The sequence below is a fragment of the Camelus bactrianus genome, chromosome 29, assembly GCF_048773025.1.
Source record: "Camelus bactrianus isolate YW-2024 breed Bactrian camel chromosome 29, ASM4877302v1, whole genome shotgun sequence".
NCBI classification, from domain to species: domain Eukaryota; kingdom Metazoa; phylum Chordata; class Mammalia; order Artiodactyla; family Camelidae; genus Camelus; species Camelus bactrianus.
This window is the reverse complement of record NC_133567.1, coordinates 1,205,885-1,223,486: the sequence shown is the minus strand read 5'-3', so window position 1 is coordinate 1,223,486 and position 17,602 is coordinate 1,205,885. Positions and strand designations below refer to the sequence as shown.

Sequence of the window (17,602 nt, the reverse complement as noted above, 5' to 3'; positions counted from 1 at the left end):
GCTCTCTACTGTCATCTCCAGGACTTCACTCCCGGGCAGTGACACCATATGCAGGCAATGACAAACATAACTGACAGCTTGGCCAGTGGTGACTGTCATATGCACCCTAATTTCAACAGACTATTTTAAACTCTGCATCTAATAGTTGGCAATATGTATTTTTTTTTTCTGAGAAACCAGATGAGGAAATGATTAATTTGGCGAAAATAAGTCACAGAGAACAACAGAGAGGTACTATATGGGTAGGGCTCTAGCAGATGGAAGGATCCTGTCAGCCAAACAGCAGACGGGGTAAGCATGCACTCCCAGAAGCATCAGCCTGGCGTGAGGCCTGGCAGGTTCATAAGATTTTCAGAGTTGAGTCAGTCAGCTGCTTGAGGTGGGATATGGATTTAAAGAAGTGGGCAGTGGAAGTTCACACTTGGAAATAAACTCCATTCTATTGTCAAAGAACCTTTCAGAAGAATCTAAGGAACAAAGCAGTCTGATGGTAACTTCGTCTTCCAGGTCTCTTGGCAGCTATCTGGAGAACAGCGTGGGGAGAACAGGGTGCAGGAGAGCAGACCCGCCGTGCCTTCCTGGGTGAGCAGGTGTGACACATGTGCCACCACGGAGGTTGCCGGGGACCTGGGCTGTGGCAGGGCTGACAGGTGTGGGCTGAGGGAGGCTGAATCCACTTCAGAGGAAGTGGGCTGGGAAGGAAAATTGCTTCTCCTGGTGTTTTATTGCCAGGAACGTGAGACACCTGACTCACAGAATCAGGTACTTGTTCCCAGCTCTGCCTAGTTTGTAATCTGGGTGATCTGCCTCTTAAACCCCAGAGGCTGAAGTGAATGCAGAATTTTAAAACCATTACAGTAGGTTTTTAATAAAATATACAGGTTTTAGCAGCACCAGGGATGTATGACTCCAATACCCACATGCCTTGTTCTTTATGCCCTTGTATTTCCTTTTACAAAGAAATATATTGGGAATAAGGTTTCCTCCAAAAGTTTACATTTGTAACCTCACTACTGTCTGACACAAACACACAAGAGCATACCATACAGTTAAAATTATCCCTAAGCCAGAAGGTTAACAGAAGTATCTAATCTGACTGTTGGAGTTGTCATCTGAAGAGGGCGCTAAAGTCACAGTTCCCCTCCTCTTGACACCCGCACTGCTCAGAACCATTTTCAGTTTCAGACTTTAATTTGGAGAACTGTTCTTGCCCGTGTCTTGCACCCTATGAAGCATCCAAAAATGATCTCTTACAAAGACAGAGGTGTGGACCCTCCCTTTCGTGTTAGGAATGAGCTAAACCGACCGACTTCCTAACCCTGACAGAGCCCCAGAGCCAGAGCAGGTGCAGGCATTTCCAGCCCCTGAGTATCTGAAGGACGGTGTGTTCAGAGTCCACGGGACGTGGACTGCAGGTGAACACCTCAGCTGAGCTCAACACAGTAACGACCTCGTAACAGGGGGACTCAAGGCTCCAGAGTTTTCAAGGAATGTTTTCTTACTGGACTACCTCCCTTTGACAGTTCTACACAGACCACCACAGGTGAAAGATCCCCAAGGCTAAATGATGAACAACTTTGTATTTCTCTTGGATAAACAGACTTAGGGAAAGACAACAAGTGAAGACATGCAAGAAATGACTGGAACATCTACTGTCACAAAAGCTATACTTTAACTTGTTTTATTATATTTTTAAATAGTCTTTAATTTGCCTTCAAATATCATAACAAATCTATACTTTGCTGATCTATGACCTCTTCTTTCCCTCTTTCTGGAAAAGGAAAGAAAATTCTTCACAGGTTCTTAAATCTACACCCATCTTTCAAAAATATGTGCGCAGCATCTCTTTCAAGCTCAGTCCTAATCTGATACCTGAATCTACTAATCATCTCACTGAATTATTTTCAAGAGAATATGGTTCTCCGTATAAGCATTTCTTTCGCACTCCTTGACTGGAGAGGGCTTTAGTGACATTTTTATGGCTTCCAAAATAAATACGTCTTTTCTCTGGGTGTTCCTGGGCTTTACCCTTAATGGGTAATTAACAGTGTGACATGTACCTCGTGTCCCCTGCATAATTCTGGAGCGCTACGTCGTCCTTCTAGAAAACTGATTCAGTATCTATGGTGCGTCATTAGAATTCACCTCTGGAACTGGCCACAGACACTCCCGCGACAGTCTGTGGAACGCCTGATGTTGGGACGCGAAGTCCACGAACGAGAAAGGATGTGGACGGAGGCCAAGTGTGAACGAGGACGGTGATGTGAAAAATACCTGCCCCAAGTTGTAGGAAACCTAACGAACAAAGCCAGCCCAGAGTCTCTTCCTGCATTTTTCAATGTGAAGAGCTAACCGGTTAATACTTTGTCAGGGCTACTAGTGTAAACCTTATCTTTCTCCTCAAGAAAGACCCCACTGCTCTGGATCCAAAGGCACTTCTTTCTGGAATACTCAACAAGGGGAAAAAAAGAGCCTGGAACTAAAAACAGGACTGAAGACACTACCGCAAGATGGCACTGCTCTAGTGGACCCGGGAGCAGCGCTGGGGGGTGCGGGGCTCGTGGGGGAATGAGCGTGGAGTTCTCGGGGTGATCGCGGGGCTTGCGGGGCTCTCGGGGCTGGCAGGGGCGTGGGGTTCGCAGGTTCCACTGGCCCCAGGCATGCAGGGTTGGAGGAAATACCCCCGGACCGGGCCGAGCCCCGCGCCACTAAGTCGAGACCCCTCCCACATGTGCTCTGCCCCCACTCCCCATCTCGGCGATCGGGAAGCACCAGAACGCGAATTCCCTGAAGCCGCGAGGTAGCGCCCCGGTTCCCGAGTCCCTGCGCCACCCTCCGACGGCGCGCGCCAGCCCAGGCCCCGTTCTGGTTCCGCCCCGGCTCCGCGGGCGCAGAGGACCCGACCCACCAGCAGGAAGGAGGAGGCGCGGCCGAGGGAGGGTCGTTCCCGGCAGAGCCGCGCGGGCCGCGCCGGCGGGCAGGAAGCGCGGGGGAGGCGCGCAGGCGGGGGTCCCGCGGTCCGCGGTCGGGGCGGGGCGTGCGCGTCAGCCCGGCTAGAAAAGGCGGCGCCCGGCCCGCCCGGGAACCGCGCTCGCCGCCGGCCCGACGCCGCCATGAGCGCCGCGCTTTTCAGCCTGGACAGCCCGGCGCGCGGCGCCCCCTGGTCCGCGGAGCCCGCCGCCTTCTACGAGCCGGGCCGCGCGGGAAAGCCGGGCCGCGGGACCGAGCCGGCCGCGCCCGCCATGTACGACGACGAGAGCGCCATCGATTTCAGCGCCTACATCGACTCCATGGCCGCCGTGCCCACTCTGGAACTGTGCCACGACGAGCTCTTCGCCGACCTCTTCAACAGCAACCACAAGGCGGGAGCCCTGGAGCTGCTGCCCGGGGGCCCCGCGCGCCCCGCGGTCCCCGGGCCGGCGCCGCGACCGCTCAAGCGCGAGCCCGACTGGGGCGATGGCGACGCGCCCGGCTCGCTGCTGCCCGCGCAGGTGGCCGCGTGCGCGCAGACGGTGGTGAGCCTGGCGGCGGCCGCGCAACCCACGCCGCCCGCGTCGCCCGAGCCGCCGCGCCGCAGCCCTGCGCCCCCAGCACCCGGGCCGGCGCGCGACAAGGCGGCGGGAAAGCGGGGCCCGGACCGCGGCAGCCCCGAGTACCGGCAGCGGCGCGAGCGCAACAACATCGCCGTGCGCAAGAGCCGCGACAAGGCCAAGCGGCGCAACCAGGAGATGCAGCAGAAGCTGGTGGAACTTTCGGCCGAGAACGAGAAGCTCCAGCAGCGCGTGGAGCAGCTGACGCGGGACCTGGCCGGGCTGCGGCGCTTCTTCAAGCAGCTGCCCGGCGCGCCCTTCCTGCCCGGCGCGGGGGCGGCGGACGCGCGGTGACGCGAGGGGCGCGCGGGCTGCGGCCGCGGTGTCTGGAGCCACCGGGCCGGACTCCCGTGCTCGGCTGGGACTCAAGACAGCTGCCGCGTGGACCCTAAGTTACTGTGACGGCAGCTTCTCTACATCCTACGCCTAGGATGCAGCAAAGGTACATTCGTAAAAGAGACTTTTGGGACAAGCCATTGTACTGTAGATACGAGGAAAAAAGACTTGAGCATGCACACATTTTTATATTGATTTTTACAGTATTTGTAAGAATAAAGACGCGTTAGACCAACCTTGAATCCTGCGCTCGCAGCCCTCCGGAACCCCGGGAAGGGCGCGTCTGTCCGGCGTGCGCCCCGGGGCCGGGTTCCTGGAAGATCGTCTCTTTGCTTCTCAAACAGGCCAAACTACACCTGCGGACGTGCTCGTTAACTTGCAGAGACCCCCCTCGGGTGGAAGGCGCCCCGGGAACGTGTCAGAGACCGGCGGGAGCGCGCCCCACCTCGAGCGGGGGCCCCAGGGGCAGGGAGAGGAGGGCTCAGGTTGTCCGAAAACCAGTCCGACTCGTCTTGGCTTTCATGGGATTTGCTTTCACTTTCTTCAGTCTTGTAGAGTTTCTAGCAGATTTTCAAAGTGCGTAAGATACACAACGGTCACGTAGGATGGAAAGGACAGTCACAAAGCTACTAAAAACCGGCTACCTTGTCAGTACTTGTAATGTTTCAACGCTTAATCTGAACGACTAAATAAAGCCTTGCCTGTCCCCCGTGAAAGTGGGTACTAGGCAGCCTTTCTTGGTCTTGGCTGCTACGCCTATATTACGTAACCGATTAACCAGGGCCTGTCATGATTATATTGTCATAAGGGAGGAAACTAAATCTTTAGTGTCCAGAGATAATTAATCCACGATTTTACTTTTAACTTAGACGGTGAAAGATAACCAGGCTCTCCCGTTGCGAGCTAATCCTGGCTGCTGGTGCAGGACCCAGCAGGACTAACTGGACCTGGCAGTATCACTGGAGGGTTACCTTATCTACACTTTACGGGAAACAGCTTTAACCTCCGACATAGTTCCCCTGAACATGTTCCAAAAAATACTGAGCTGCAAAACGCTTAAGTTGGATGCTGATTGTAGCAGCGCAGTTAGTACCACGAGAGAGGACAGAGGCTTAAGCTTTGCAGGGTATTCTTTGGGGAATGTTAAAACAAACATTAAAGAAAAACACATTGAATCCTGGTAAAATTTGAACACTTTAAAATTACAATGGAACAAAGTAATTTTTTCTACTATATTATCTAAGATAAATATAAAATGGAGGCCTCAAGTGTATTTAAGCTTTAACAACATATTCCTAATTTTGCAGAAAGGCAATACAAAATATATAACCATAGAAAAAAGTATTTTGATTTGTAGTTTACCAAACTATCTTAACGAACATTTGCCCCCGAAAAATCAAAGTTCCATTTCAAGATCATAAAGTACATTCATTCTGCCCAGAGTTAACAAATAACCACCCTAAACTGCCACCACCTCGCAGCCACTCTGCAAAGTTCACAGATCCTGTGGCCGCGGCCAGTCTTCTGAAGAGGCTCTCCCCTCGCTCAGCAGCTCAACCTCCTCCAACCCCACGCAGCTGGTCGGGTGGGTGGTGAGGGACCGGACAAAACAGGTTAACGGCCCCACCTCCTTCCCAAGGACGCTCTTCACTTCATAACTCTGTGGGGACAAAGGCAGGCTGGTTAAAGCAAACAGCCTGGGACGTTCTGTTCCAGAGCACAGGACACCCACGACAGCAGAAGGCCCTTCTGCGGCCCACAACCCGGCTCTGCAAAGGTGAGAACAACAGGCAAAGGAAGGAACTGCTTTTCTCTGATAGCTGCGCACAAAAATATGTAAAGTATGTTATTGATGTTGGTGGACGCAATGACGCACCTCTCCCAGTTGGCTGTCCTAGAAGAGGTGGGGGTTGGGGGGTGGGGCATGCCCTGTGTCCCAGCCGGAAGCATGCAGCACGCCTGCAGCTGACTCCCACCTCCCCAGTCCAGCCGCACTTCTGGTCCAAGGATTTCCGTTGCCCCAAACTTTCCTCCTTAAAGGACCCCCTTTCTTCCAGAGTTACACTGAGCTAAACACCTTCTGAGGCTGCTGAAAGCTTTCCCTTCACACTGTCCGATGAATATCTTAGGGGACTGGTTAATCCTGGGCAAGTTTCCTCTCTACATGTGTGGCAGGGGCACCAGGAGACCAGGCTGGGAAGGTGTGCTGTGTCCTCCTGGTCCCCATTTTTCTCATGGGGCTGGGGATGAAAATAGAGGCTTATTGGCCTTGTGGGAAACTGAAGCTCTAGGTGGTCACATGTTCTTCCGGAAAGCACCCCCCCCCCCCGGCTCCTGCAAGAGGGCAGCATTAGGATCCCTCTCAGTCTGTGCCAGATACCTGATGACGTCTGTGGCAGCTCAGTGCAGTGCAGTGCGAACTCGCCCCTTCCGTTACCGGCATGGTGGCAGAGGGGACTGAGGCTGGAGGGTTGGATGACGTGGCCATTGCTGGCACATCTGGCTCCTTGGCTGGCACCTCACTGCCCTCACCCTGGGTCTGGGCTGGGTGGCCGACTGGCTTCTCATGAACAGAGTGAGGGGTAGGGGCAGGGAGTGTGTTCTAGGCCTGGTGGTGACAGACTCCCATCTTCCTGCCTGCTTGGGACCCAGACTCATGCCATGAGGGGGCCCAGGCTATACAGGGGTCTGGCCAGAGCCTGGGAAGGTCCCAGCCAACAAGGGCACAAAGGCCGGGGACTGACGGGCCTCCTTGACTCCAGCCCAGCCCTTGGGACACTGGCTGCTGCCCGGGGGAGCCTTGTCCAGGCTGCAGGGTTGTGTGAAGGGTAAGACTTGGAGCGCTGAGCCCAAGACGGTACATTCTGAAGCTGGGCTCCCCTGCATGGCTTGCAGGGAGTTCTGGCGTCCTCAGTAGCAAATTCAGGTTGGCGCGACCATGTTTCATGGAGGTGAGAGTCATCGTGAAGACAGGTGAAGGGAGGGAATGAGGGTGTGACTGGACAGGTGGAGAGGCCTCTGCCTGGGGCCTGCGGCCAAGACGTCAAGGTCACGGCCCCCTCAGTTGTTCAGAGAGCTTCTTAGGATCCCACAAAGGGGCCTGACTCAGTGGAGATGGCAGGATGAGGACAGAGACGCTGGTGAGGGAGGCCCCACTCAGGGCTGCACCTGTGTGAGGTCAGGGCGGGGCCCAGGCACCTACCCACCTGGGGTACAAGCACAGAACTCTTGACTTGAAAAAAAGCAGAAAATCCTGTCTTTTATAATGCCAGGTTTGGCAGCTACAGTTTTCTATAATAACTGTATTGTTTATAAATGGAGATTATAGATATTTTATATTTGGGGGAAATTAACAAGGAGAGGTTAAAATAATCACCAGCAAACACATATGCTGGTCATGTGAATGCATGTATCTGTGTGTGTGTGTAAAATGTGCCTCCATCTTCAAAGGTGCAATGTATTTAACTTTTCCTCCTGTGAAGGCCGGGGAAACAAGCTGCACATATCCTGTCCCTGCCATGTCACCCTGGAGATGTGGCACACACACCGCTGTCAGCTCCACCGCTTTCCTATCTGCTGTCTGACCTTGTTAAAGTGCAGGCCTGACCCCAACGCTCCTGTGTCCTAACAAGAAACCGCACATTTGTTCCCAAGATGAAGTCATGTTCTCATGCAAAGTCCTAATCTGATTCTTTGGATTTGGGTCCCAGAAGACGGACAGAATCCAGACTGGGGCCTTGTGGCCCATGTCTGCACCCAGGTCTGTCCTACACCACCGGTGTCAGCTCCCTTCCAAGATCATGCGAAGCCTGAGCATCTGGGGGTGCCAACCCCAGTCCCATCACCGGGCTCCACAGCAGAGCACCCCAAAGGGACACCAGGGCCCTCACCCTCACCCCTCACCCAGGGAACACGTGCACACACTCCACACCGTACATGCACGAGCACATGCATGCCTTGTGAGTAGGATGTAAGTAGCTGGGAAGTCCGGCATGTGGTAGGTAAGGCCTGCCTCCATCAGAGGGAGTAAGCGAATGAGGGGGTTCCTGCCAGGCCTCCCCTGGTCTCCAGGTCTCTGAAGAGAGCAGGTGGTTGAGGGCCACTCTCCTGGGGGCCTAGCGAGGGCACCTGAGCAGCTGCAGGGCCAGCATGTCCTGTACACCGCCCCTCAGCCTTCAGCTGTGGGCTTCGTCTGGTTCCGCTGCTGTGTTCTCCTTAAGCGGGATGGCCCCAGCACCCCTCAACGTACCCTGCTCCCGGATCACCCAGACCTGCTGGCTGAAGTGCCTGCTCAGAGCCCCTACTCTGTGGCTCTCCCACCCACTAGCCTCACCCAAGGGCTGACAGTCGTAGGAACTGCTGCCCCCGACCCGTCAAACACAGGGCCTCAATCAGAACACACGCAAGGTCCCTGTTGCCCCCACTGGGCCGGCTGCTGACTCTCTGGGTGTCCCCGTGGAGAGAGCGACGGCCTTCTCTCTGTGAGAGTCTGTGAGCCCTCTGCCTCTCTGGTCGGGGTGGACTCTGCCTGCTGGGAGGCCGTGGAATGTGGTGAGATGGTGCTTGGTCGTAACTGCTCACTTCCACACAGTCAGGGACACTAGTTTACAGGCCCTCCCGCAGCTGGGTCTAAACGTCAGTCCCCACTGAGCAGCAGCTCTTCGGATGCAGGTTTGTGCTATGGGGGAACGGGGGTCACCGAGCTGCTCTAAAGAGAGGCGTGAGGCCAAGAATCAGCTGGAACTGCCGTCAGACTAGTGATCCTCCAAGATTCCAAGCTTGGATTTGTCCACATTCCGATTTAATTCAAACCGACCCCCGGTGAGGATGAAAGAGTGTAAGGGTTGCCATTTCCCCTGCCCCCATGTGCAGGGGGAGGCTGGGACGGGGCTGGCAAGTGGCCAAGAGGGCAGCCCAGGAGCCTCCAAATTCAGACTAGAATCAGAACCAATTTCGCCTTGGGAGCCTATCAGAGAGCCATGCAGATGGTCAGCCGCCCCTTCATGGCAACCTCACGAGCTGGCCCACAGCTGCCACCTGGATGTGGCCCTGACATGGTCACAGATACCTTTTGCCCCCTGGGGCTGAGCACTCTCTCTGGAGCTCAGCCATCCCACAGCCCACGTGCGAGGCCCTCAAACATCTCTCACAAGGACAGACCTCTCTCGTTCACGAGGGCCCAACATACACTGTGTTCAGGTGGTGTCTTTTTGGAAAAGCACATCTCACACCTCTTTGTGAAGCTCACACACTGACTCTCAGAGCTGACAAGCCAGATCGGGGAAATAACCACCAATCTGGCAGATGCTCAGACTCAAGAAAACCCAGCAATTTAAAAAAAAAAGTGTATCTCAGACAATTGTTCCATTAACGTGAAACCATGCCAGGAGTTGAAACCTATGCTAACCAAAGCCGGGGGACAGACCATGTATCTACTGCAAGACCCATCAGGAAAGAACCTCAGTCTCAAAAGGGAAGGGCCCTCGTCAGCAAACGCAGCAAAGCCAGAGCCGTGCGGGGCGGTGAGAGCTCAACCCACGTGCTGCGGCCTTCACTGTGACTGTGGGTGCAGGAGTGGACAGCAGGACAGACAGGCACCTGTGCTGGCACCGGACTCACCCCATCCTCGCTGGCGGCAAACTTCAGGAGCGAAGAAATACTGTCCTGCAGCAGCTGCAATCACAGCCAAGGGGCTAGGTTAGGACTCCACCACTGACTCACACCGAAAACACTCCCCTCCCGAGAACTGACGTGGGCTCTACACCACTTGCTTCATCGCAGAGCCCTGAGTGGACTGTGCATCTGACCCCTTCCCAGCTCCCGCCAGGCTGTGGAAAAGGGCACAGGGGTCCCGCCTGCCTCCTACCTGGACCCTGACTGTGCACCGGGGGCGCGAGGGGCAGTCCAGGAAGACCTGCAGGTGCCTCCTGAGGAGCGGAGAGGTAACCAGGTGGGAGCAGTCCCCACAGAAGAAGGTGCCCCTGAGGTTTGGAAACAAGATGCAAGGAAAGCGAGGAGTCTGGCAGTGCAGACACTCCTCGCACCCAACACAGAGAAGGAACTCAGGTCCCAAAACAGGCCAGCAGCAGCCGTGCTCAGCAGTGCGGCCACACACGTGACACCTGGAGGATGGAGGGACACAGGCAGGAGCCACGTCCACGCTGAACCAGTGGGAGCAGCTGGGACAGGAGAACCTCTTTAGTCATCAGCGTCTCTGCTCTGTCTTGCTTCTCCTGTCTCCACATGCAACTCAGTGCCCTGTGTATAAGGCCACCTCCAGGAGGCATCAAGCTGCAGGAGTCACGGGGGGCCAGAGGACCGGCTCGGAGAACTGGGTCGACACTGGGCCCGATGGGGGCGGGCAGGGAAGGGATGTCTGCTTGCAAAGGACACCTGTGCAGTCACCAATATGTCTCTCACCCATGTCTGCCCCGAGTTCTTTTCCTTCTGCCTGATAATAAAGGAGCTGAGGAAACCTGGCACCTCTTGAAGGACAGGAGGAGCTACAGGCACAGCAGAACCGGCGTAGAGGAAGAGAACTGCACTGTGGCCTCCTCCCTGCAGCTCGGCCTGGCCTGGTCCAAGGCATCGGCCCTGGGGTCCCGGCAGGTCGCTGCTGACCTGCGTTCTCCCGGCAGCCCTGCCGCATACCTGTCTCCTGGGCTCTGTTCCAGTCTCGCGCTGCCACACAGGTCACATGCAGGCCAGGAGAAGGCGGTGCTCTCGTCCACGCCAGTCACGGTGCCTGGGCCGGGGAGACAGCCAGGCTCAGGGTGGTTCTGCCCCGGCTTCTCTTTGCTCCTCAGGTCACAGACGGTTAACACCAGGGGCTCAGGTTGTGAGTTTATGTAAATGTTTCTCAGGTTTTTTTTTATAAGTTCCTTTTATTGCACAAAATTACAGCAAGTTTTAAAGCTCAGGTGTATTACCACCTAACCAAGTATCTTCATCTTTGCCTTTTTCCAGATGGGCACAGACAAAGCTGTTACAAGCAAACCGTCACTGCACCGTCTCATCCTGCCCCGAGGCTGCTGCACGGCTGTGCCTCTGGGTCATGGCTCCCTCAGCCACGGCCCACACTGGCCACCAGGTCTCCAAGGTGCTCCAGCACCAGGCAGTGGGCATCTGTCCACTTGGCCTTTTCTGTGCTGGGCCCTTTCCTCAGGATAGACTCACACAAGTGGAGTTACTATGTCAAAGTACATGAGAAAGTATCCACAAGAGACACCCTGATGAAGGACTCTTGTCCACAGCGTACAAAGGGCTCTTAAAGCTCAACAAGAAGAATCAAAACAACTCGATTTAAAAATTGGCCAAAGACCCTCACAGACACCAGAGCCATACACAGACGGCATGTGAGCACACGGAAGGACGCGCAGCATCATGTTGTCAAGGGACTGCAAAGTACAACAGCAATGCACCACCACTGCACACGTATGACAACAGCCAGAGTCCAGACACTGACACCACCAAGTGAGAGGACTCGCAGCAGCAGGAACGCTCAGTCACGGCAGCTGGGGGTGTGAAACGGTGCAGCCACTGTGAACAGTTTGATGGTTTCCTACAAAATTAAACATAGTCTTATCATACGATCAAGCAATCACACTCCTAGGTGTTTACCCAAAGGAGCTGAAAATGTATCTCCACATAAGCACCTGCACATGGATGTTCACAGCAGCTTTACTCGTAACTGCCAAAACATGGCAAGACAGCCTTCAGTAGGTGAACAGATACAAGAGCTGTGGTCCATCCAGACAATGGAATATTACCCACTGATAAGAAGAAATGAGCTATCAAGCCTCAAAAAGACACGGAGGAAACTTACATGCAAATGACTAGGAGAAAGAAGCCAGTTCGAAAAGACTACACGCATGATTCCAACTCTGACATTTTGGAAAAAGCAAAGCTACAGTTACCAGGTATCAAGAGGGAGAGAGGGCTGAATGGGCGGAGCGCAAGGCACTTTAGGTCAGGACAGCTACTCTGTATGATATGTAATGACGGCTGCACGCCACACATGGGTCTAGGAACACACAGCACAACAGTGAACCCTGATGCAAGCTATGGCCTCCAGGTGGTGAGGACGAGCAGGCTCATGCCCTGTCTGCTGGGGGCGCTGATGGTGGGAGGCTATGCGTGTGTTGGGGCAGGAGGATTCGGCAGAGCTCTGCCTTTTGCTCAGTTCTGCTGTAAGCCTGAAACTTCTCTAAAACATAGTCTATGAAAAAAACATGAAATAAATACTAAACTGAGAAATGGAAAAGACCCCTCAGAGGTGCAGAAGGGAGGCCCTCTAGGCTGGCCTGGGGTCAGGGGAGGCTTCCTTAAAGGATGGACAGGAGGTAGGGCTGGAGGCAGGGTGGGCATAGCCCACCCGCTACTCGCCAGTGGGGCTAGAGGCCAAGCAGCCACAAAGGAAGGTGAGACAGCTATGACGTCAGCAGGCCAGGCCCGTCCAGGGTCTGGGTGGGGATTTTAGACTTGATGGTGGGAGGAGTGAGAAGCTAGAGAGGAATTTAAACGGGACTGAGTTGGTGTAATTTTCTTGGAATGTGCAGCAGTGCAGATATCCTCGAGATACACTGGCAAATCACACACCATCCCTGTTGAAAAGTGGTGAAATTAGACACTGGGGAAAAAAAGTAAGATGTGATCTAAGTTTCCAGAAAAATGGAAGAGTCGTCCTTCCCATTTTTTGGAGCAAAGAATTCCACTCCCAACTAGAACAAACATTAGGAGAAAATTTATCTGTAGAGGATAAAACAGAATGGTAAGAGCTAAGTAGGTTTGGTTTATTAAAATGCATTCATGCAATGCATCCTTGAATGACTTTAAAGTAAAAATAATACATCTTGATTTTGAAAAGGCTGCCCAGATAATTTCATTGTCCTTGCAACTCTAATCAAGACTGAGTCAAAGGGATGAAAAGTTAAGCCAATAAGAGCTTACAATACAGCCGGCAGGGCGTGTCTTCACAAAGCAGAGCCCAGGTGGGGGCTCCCTCCCAGGGTGTGTCAACACAGAGGCTCCCATGTCCCTGGTAGGTCGGCCAAATGAATTAAGGAAAAGAAAGCTGCTACCTGCCCTTTTACCCTAGGATACTGGTGGGCGTAAAGAGCCTTCACACTTACATGGGATTAAGCAACTTCCTTCCAATTAAGGAACAGGAAATGATGTCACCTGGGGTCTGCACACCTTGGAAATCCCTACTGACAACCCTAACAGAACTCCCAGGGATGGCTGGGAAGTGTACTACTAAACTGCCAGTGTCTGGGACATTCACTTAAACCAGCATCAGAAGGAAAAAAACAATTTTCCTGAGCATTTAAGAGTTGTGAAGTCACATTCATCACTTGGCTGCAATTTGCTATTAGAAGACTTAACTTCCTTTGTCTCATGTACAGGAATCTCCTGTAATGAGACTTGGGAAGGTATATCACAAGAGGTGACTTTGCAGAAGGTCCTCCCAAGGGTCCAGCCCATAACCCTAACCTTCTCCGGTGAGGCTGGCCCTCCACTGCCCCCCTCCTTCTGGCTGAAAGGCCGGAGCTCAGGACCTTTTTCTCCTAGTTTGAGGTCGACCGCGGTTTGAGGACAGGACTCTGGCCGTGTGTGACCACGCCCCCTACGCAGGGAAGGCAAGACCACCCGCCGCTGATGAGCGGTTGGGACAAAGTAGGGAGCAGTTCAAGGAAGGGAAACCAACGCACACCTGTCCCCAGGAAGAGGCTAGAAGGGAGTCCCACAGCTCCGGGAGCCGATGTCTGCAGAGGGAAGGCCTAGGCACCACCTTCCTGGAGGCTCTCCTTCCTGGGACGTGGTATGGTTCTCAATGAGTGACTCATCAGCTCAGGGAAACACTCTGTCCTGCCGGGTCCTGGGGCTTGGGAAATCCTGAGGCCAGTCCACCTGGGGCTCTGCCTGGCCTTCCTGGGGCAGACCAGGCACCACAGGGTGAGGTGGGGGGGGGGCCACTGTTGCTTCACAGGAGTGAGGACACAGCCTCGCCTGGAGTTGGCAGAGCTGGATCTGGGCAAGCCCGCAGCTGGCTGGAGGGCAGGGAGCCTGTCCCTCTGTCTATCTGGGACAGTCCCACCCTGGCCTCCACCTTGGCTGGGGCTCCTGCACCAGAGGCCAGGCCAATCCTTGGTTTTTGCAGTTGGGCTTTGTTTTCTCTTAATCCCTAGTTAACTGGCTCTTAACGGAAGCTCTGGATGCTCTGTGATAACATTCTGTATCCACCTGATCCACTCCCCTGAAGTTGTCCTACAGCTGTGGGAGACCCTGCAGAACTTCAGCGAGACCCACCGGGTCTACGGTAAAATGGTAATGAAGGAAAATGATGTTGGTCAGAAACTGGATCTACAAAGGAAGACCATCAGAGAAGGAATAAATGAGGGTAAAGTAAAACCTCTAATCTTTGTTATTCTAAATTGATTGAAAAGGTAAGTTTATTTAAATAATGACAACGGTGTATTCTGTGATTAGAATGGTAGAGGTGTTACAAGGGACTGCAGGCAGGAGCTGAGAGCGCGGGTGCACCCTAAATAGGCGGTGTTTATTTGAGAGCAGACCTGACTGGTTGCAAGTGTACACTGCAAACTTCAGGCAGTTACTAAAAAGTTTTTTTAAATAAGAACAAGTGTTATATTGAGAGAGGAGAAAATGCAATCGGATAAAATGCTCAATTAAAATGAGGAAAGGCAGAAAGAAAGTGGAAAACAAAAAAGAAACAAGAGCAATGAGTAGAAAACATCTAAAAACATGAACGCTATTAACCTAATCATGTAAGTATGCACTTTAAATGTGAATGGCCTGAACACACAAAAGGGTCTGTGAGAGCAGACAAACACTGAGCCCCAGCGACGGTGAGTACAGGAAACTGACATCACACACGAAGACACTCAGACATCAGAGGAAAGGTCCTCCACGCTCCTGCTGGTAAGAGAAAGCCGGGGAGCTATATTAAGTTCAGAGGGACAACTTCAGGGCAAAGGAAGCAGCTGCTAGGGGTAGAGGGGTGCTACCTGGTGGTAAAGGGGACACTTCTCCTAGAAGACACGCCAGTCCGGGGTGTGTGTGCATCACAAGAGACTGTTAACATACGTGGCATATGTGAAGCCAATGATGGGACTGCAAGGAGAGATACACAGGCCCATGGCTGCACTTTATACCCTGTGCTTGGAGGCGTCAGGTCCTCTCTCAGTGACTGACAGATCCACAGGTGGAAAATCCTAAGGACGTGGCTGAACCGAGGACACCATCACTTGGCTCTAACTGATGCATACAGACGACTCCATCCAACAAGAGCAGAACACACCTTCCCCTCAAGCTCTCATGGTATGTCCACCCAGACAGACCACACTCTGGGCCACAAAGCACACCTTTACACATTTAAAAATACAGAAATCATACTAAGTATGCTTCTAAACCACAATGGAATTAAATAGAAGTCAGTAACAGAAAAATAGCTGGAAAACCCCAAAATATCTGGAGGTTAAACAACATGCTCTTAAATAACACACGGGTCAAAGAAATTTCAAGAGAAATTTAAAAATATTTTGAATTAAACGAAAATAAAAACACATCAAAATTTGTGGGATGCAGCAAAAGCAATGCTTAGAAGTTGATGGCACTGAATGTAAACCCTAGAAAACATCTAAAATCAATAATCTAAGCTTTCATCTTAAGAAACAAGAAAAAGAGAAGCAAATTATAAAACAAGGTAAGGAGATTATAAGCAATAACAAAAATCAGAACAGAAATCGATGAAACCGAGAATAGGAAATCCACAGAAAAAAATCAAGAAACCCAGAAGTTGGTTTTTGAAAAGATAAGCAAAAATTAATAAACTTCTAGCAAGGCTTAATGGATAAAAGAGAGAAGAAACAAATTTACATCAGAATTGAAAGAGGATTCCATAGACATTAAAGGGGTAAGAGAGGAATGTCAGAAACAGCTCTGTGCGCCCAGATTTGATAATTAGGTGAAATGGAGAAATTCCTTGAAAGACACAATCAGCCAAAGCTCCGCAAGAAGAAACAGGGGGTCTGATAGGCCTGGGTCTACAGGCAGACGTCTGAGACACTTCAGAGACGGCCCACCGCTGTAAAGTGGCACCGCGGTACAGGGAGTCACACGCACCTTAAGGTTCCCAGGGCATGTAAAAGGGTGTCTGCCCTGTACTGCAGTCCACTAAGTGTGCAAGAGCGTATGTGTAAAAGAGCACATGCCTTAATTAAAAAATACGCTATTGCTAAAGTGTGCTAACTACCGGCTGAGCCTTCAGCAAGTTGTAATCTATGCAACAGTAACATCAAAAATCGCTGACCACAGATCACCATAACAAATATAATCATAATGAAAAAATCTGAAGTATTATGTGAATTACCAAAATGTGACACAGAGACCCCAAGTAAGCAAATGCTGTTGAAAAACAGCACTGACAGACTTGCTTGACAGAGTTGCCACAAACCTTCAATTTGTAAAAAATGCAGTATCTACAAAGTGCAATAAAGTGCAAAAAAATGAGGTAAGACTGAGTTAAAGAAATAGAATCAATAATTCATATCTTCAAAAACAGAAAGCACCAGGCCCAAAGGGGTTCACGGGTGAATTCCACCAAATGTTTAAGAAAGAAATTATACCAGTCCTCCCCAATTTCTTACAGAAGACGTTACCTTCCTAACGCACCCTTCGAGGACAGCATTCACCCAGTACCAAATCCACACAAAAACATTACATGAAAGGAAAACCACAGACCAACATCTCTCATAAACACAGATGCGAACTTCCTTAACAAGATATTAGCAACCTAATCCAACTACATAAAAAATAAGGATTATACCATAACCAGATGGGACTATTCCAGGTTTACAAAGCAGGTTCAATGTTTTTTTTTTTTTTTAAAATCGATGAATGTAATCTATCATATCAACAGACTGAAGAAGAAAAATCATGTGATCATTTCAATAGATGTAAAGAAAACGCTTAACAAAATCCAACACCCATTCATGATAAAACTCTCAGTAATTTAGCAATAGAAGGGGCGTCCTCAACTTGGTAAGGAACATTTACAGAAAACCTAAGGTTGGAACAATCCAATAAAGTAGTTCGTGATTTAGGAAAGAGTGACTCACACCTGAATGATTCATACAGGGGGCCCAGAACAGTGCTGACAACAGAGCAGCCCGTCAAGGTTGGCTCAGAGGCACAGAAGGATCCAGGAGGGAAATTACAAAGGATGGGATGACCCCAAAGATGTCACCATTTTTAAGGATTTGGAAAATAATTAGGGTGTACGGCAGGTAGTGCAAGGAAAATAAAAGTCAATATAAAACTCCATAGAAAAAATTACACAAGAAAGAAAACAGAGAGTAGTATAATATTTTCCTATTAAGCGAAAAATATTTATATAATCATAATAATAAAAACACCATTAACTGATCTTCATATTTGAGAATCAACCTGTAGACAAAGTGCAGGGTTTAATTATAGCTACAGAACAGAACACCATCAATCAAATATAAAGTATAGAAACTGGTTGGGGGGTAGAGAACAGTCAGAGAGGGGCAGGAGAGCTGACGTGCTCTTCCTTCAATGTGTAGAGTAAAAAGATATTAGCTTTAGCGGTGAAACAACGAACAAACAAACAAAACCCTTACAGCATATGTCAC

At 51.4% G+C, this 17,602-nt stretch overlaps 2 protein-coding genes and 1 long non-coding RNA gene across 6 annotated transcripts in view; 2 read left to right on the top strand and 1 right to left on the bottom strand.

Annotated features, from left to right (window-relative positions):
* The first annotated feature begins 3,010 nt into the window (after positions 1-3,010).
* On the top strand, positions 3,011-4,642 carry CEBPD (CCAAT enhancer binding protein delta). Its single transcript, XM_074355061.1, has one exon. The coding sequence runs from the start codon at positions 3,114-3,116 to the stop codon at positions 3,882-3,884; it is 771 nt and encodes a 256-aa protein (XP_074211162.1). The 5' UTR covers positions 3,011-3,113; the 3' UTR covers positions 3,885-4,642.
* Positions 4,643-5,107: 465 nt separating this feature from the next.
* Positions 5,108-17,602, bottom strand: part of SPIDR (scaffold protein involved in DNA repair) — a 258,048-nt gene continuing 245,553 nt past the window's right edge. For 2 of the 4 annotated variants that reach the window (XM_074355057.1, XM_074355058.1), the window contains exons 17-20: positions 10,578-10,671; positions 9,793-9,907; positions 9,525-9,599; positions 5,108-5,586 (exon numbers count right to left, since the gene is read on the bottom strand). In XM_074355057.1, the coding sequence (XP_074211158.1) occupies positions 5,422-5,586; positions 9,525-9,599; positions 9,793-9,907; positions 10,578-10,671 (449 nt within the window). In that variant the 3' untranslated portion in view covers positions 5,108-5,421. Of the gene's footprint in view, positions 5,587-9,524; positions 9,600-9,792; positions 9,908-10,577; positions 10,672-11,208; positions 11,488-17,602 lie in introns of those variants that run through there. The other 2 variants (XM_074355055.1, XM_074355056.1) reach the window with 2 other exon arrangements.
* LOC105063613 (uncharacterized) overlaps positions 14,072-17,602 on the top strand; it is a 31,862-nt gene continuing 28,331 nt past the window's right edge. Inside the window, exon 1 of the long non-coding RNA XR_012503216.1 lies at positions 14,072-14,325. This is a non-coding gene — a long non-coding RNA (uncharacterized LOC105063613). The remainder of the gene's footprint in view (positions 14,326-17,602) is intronic.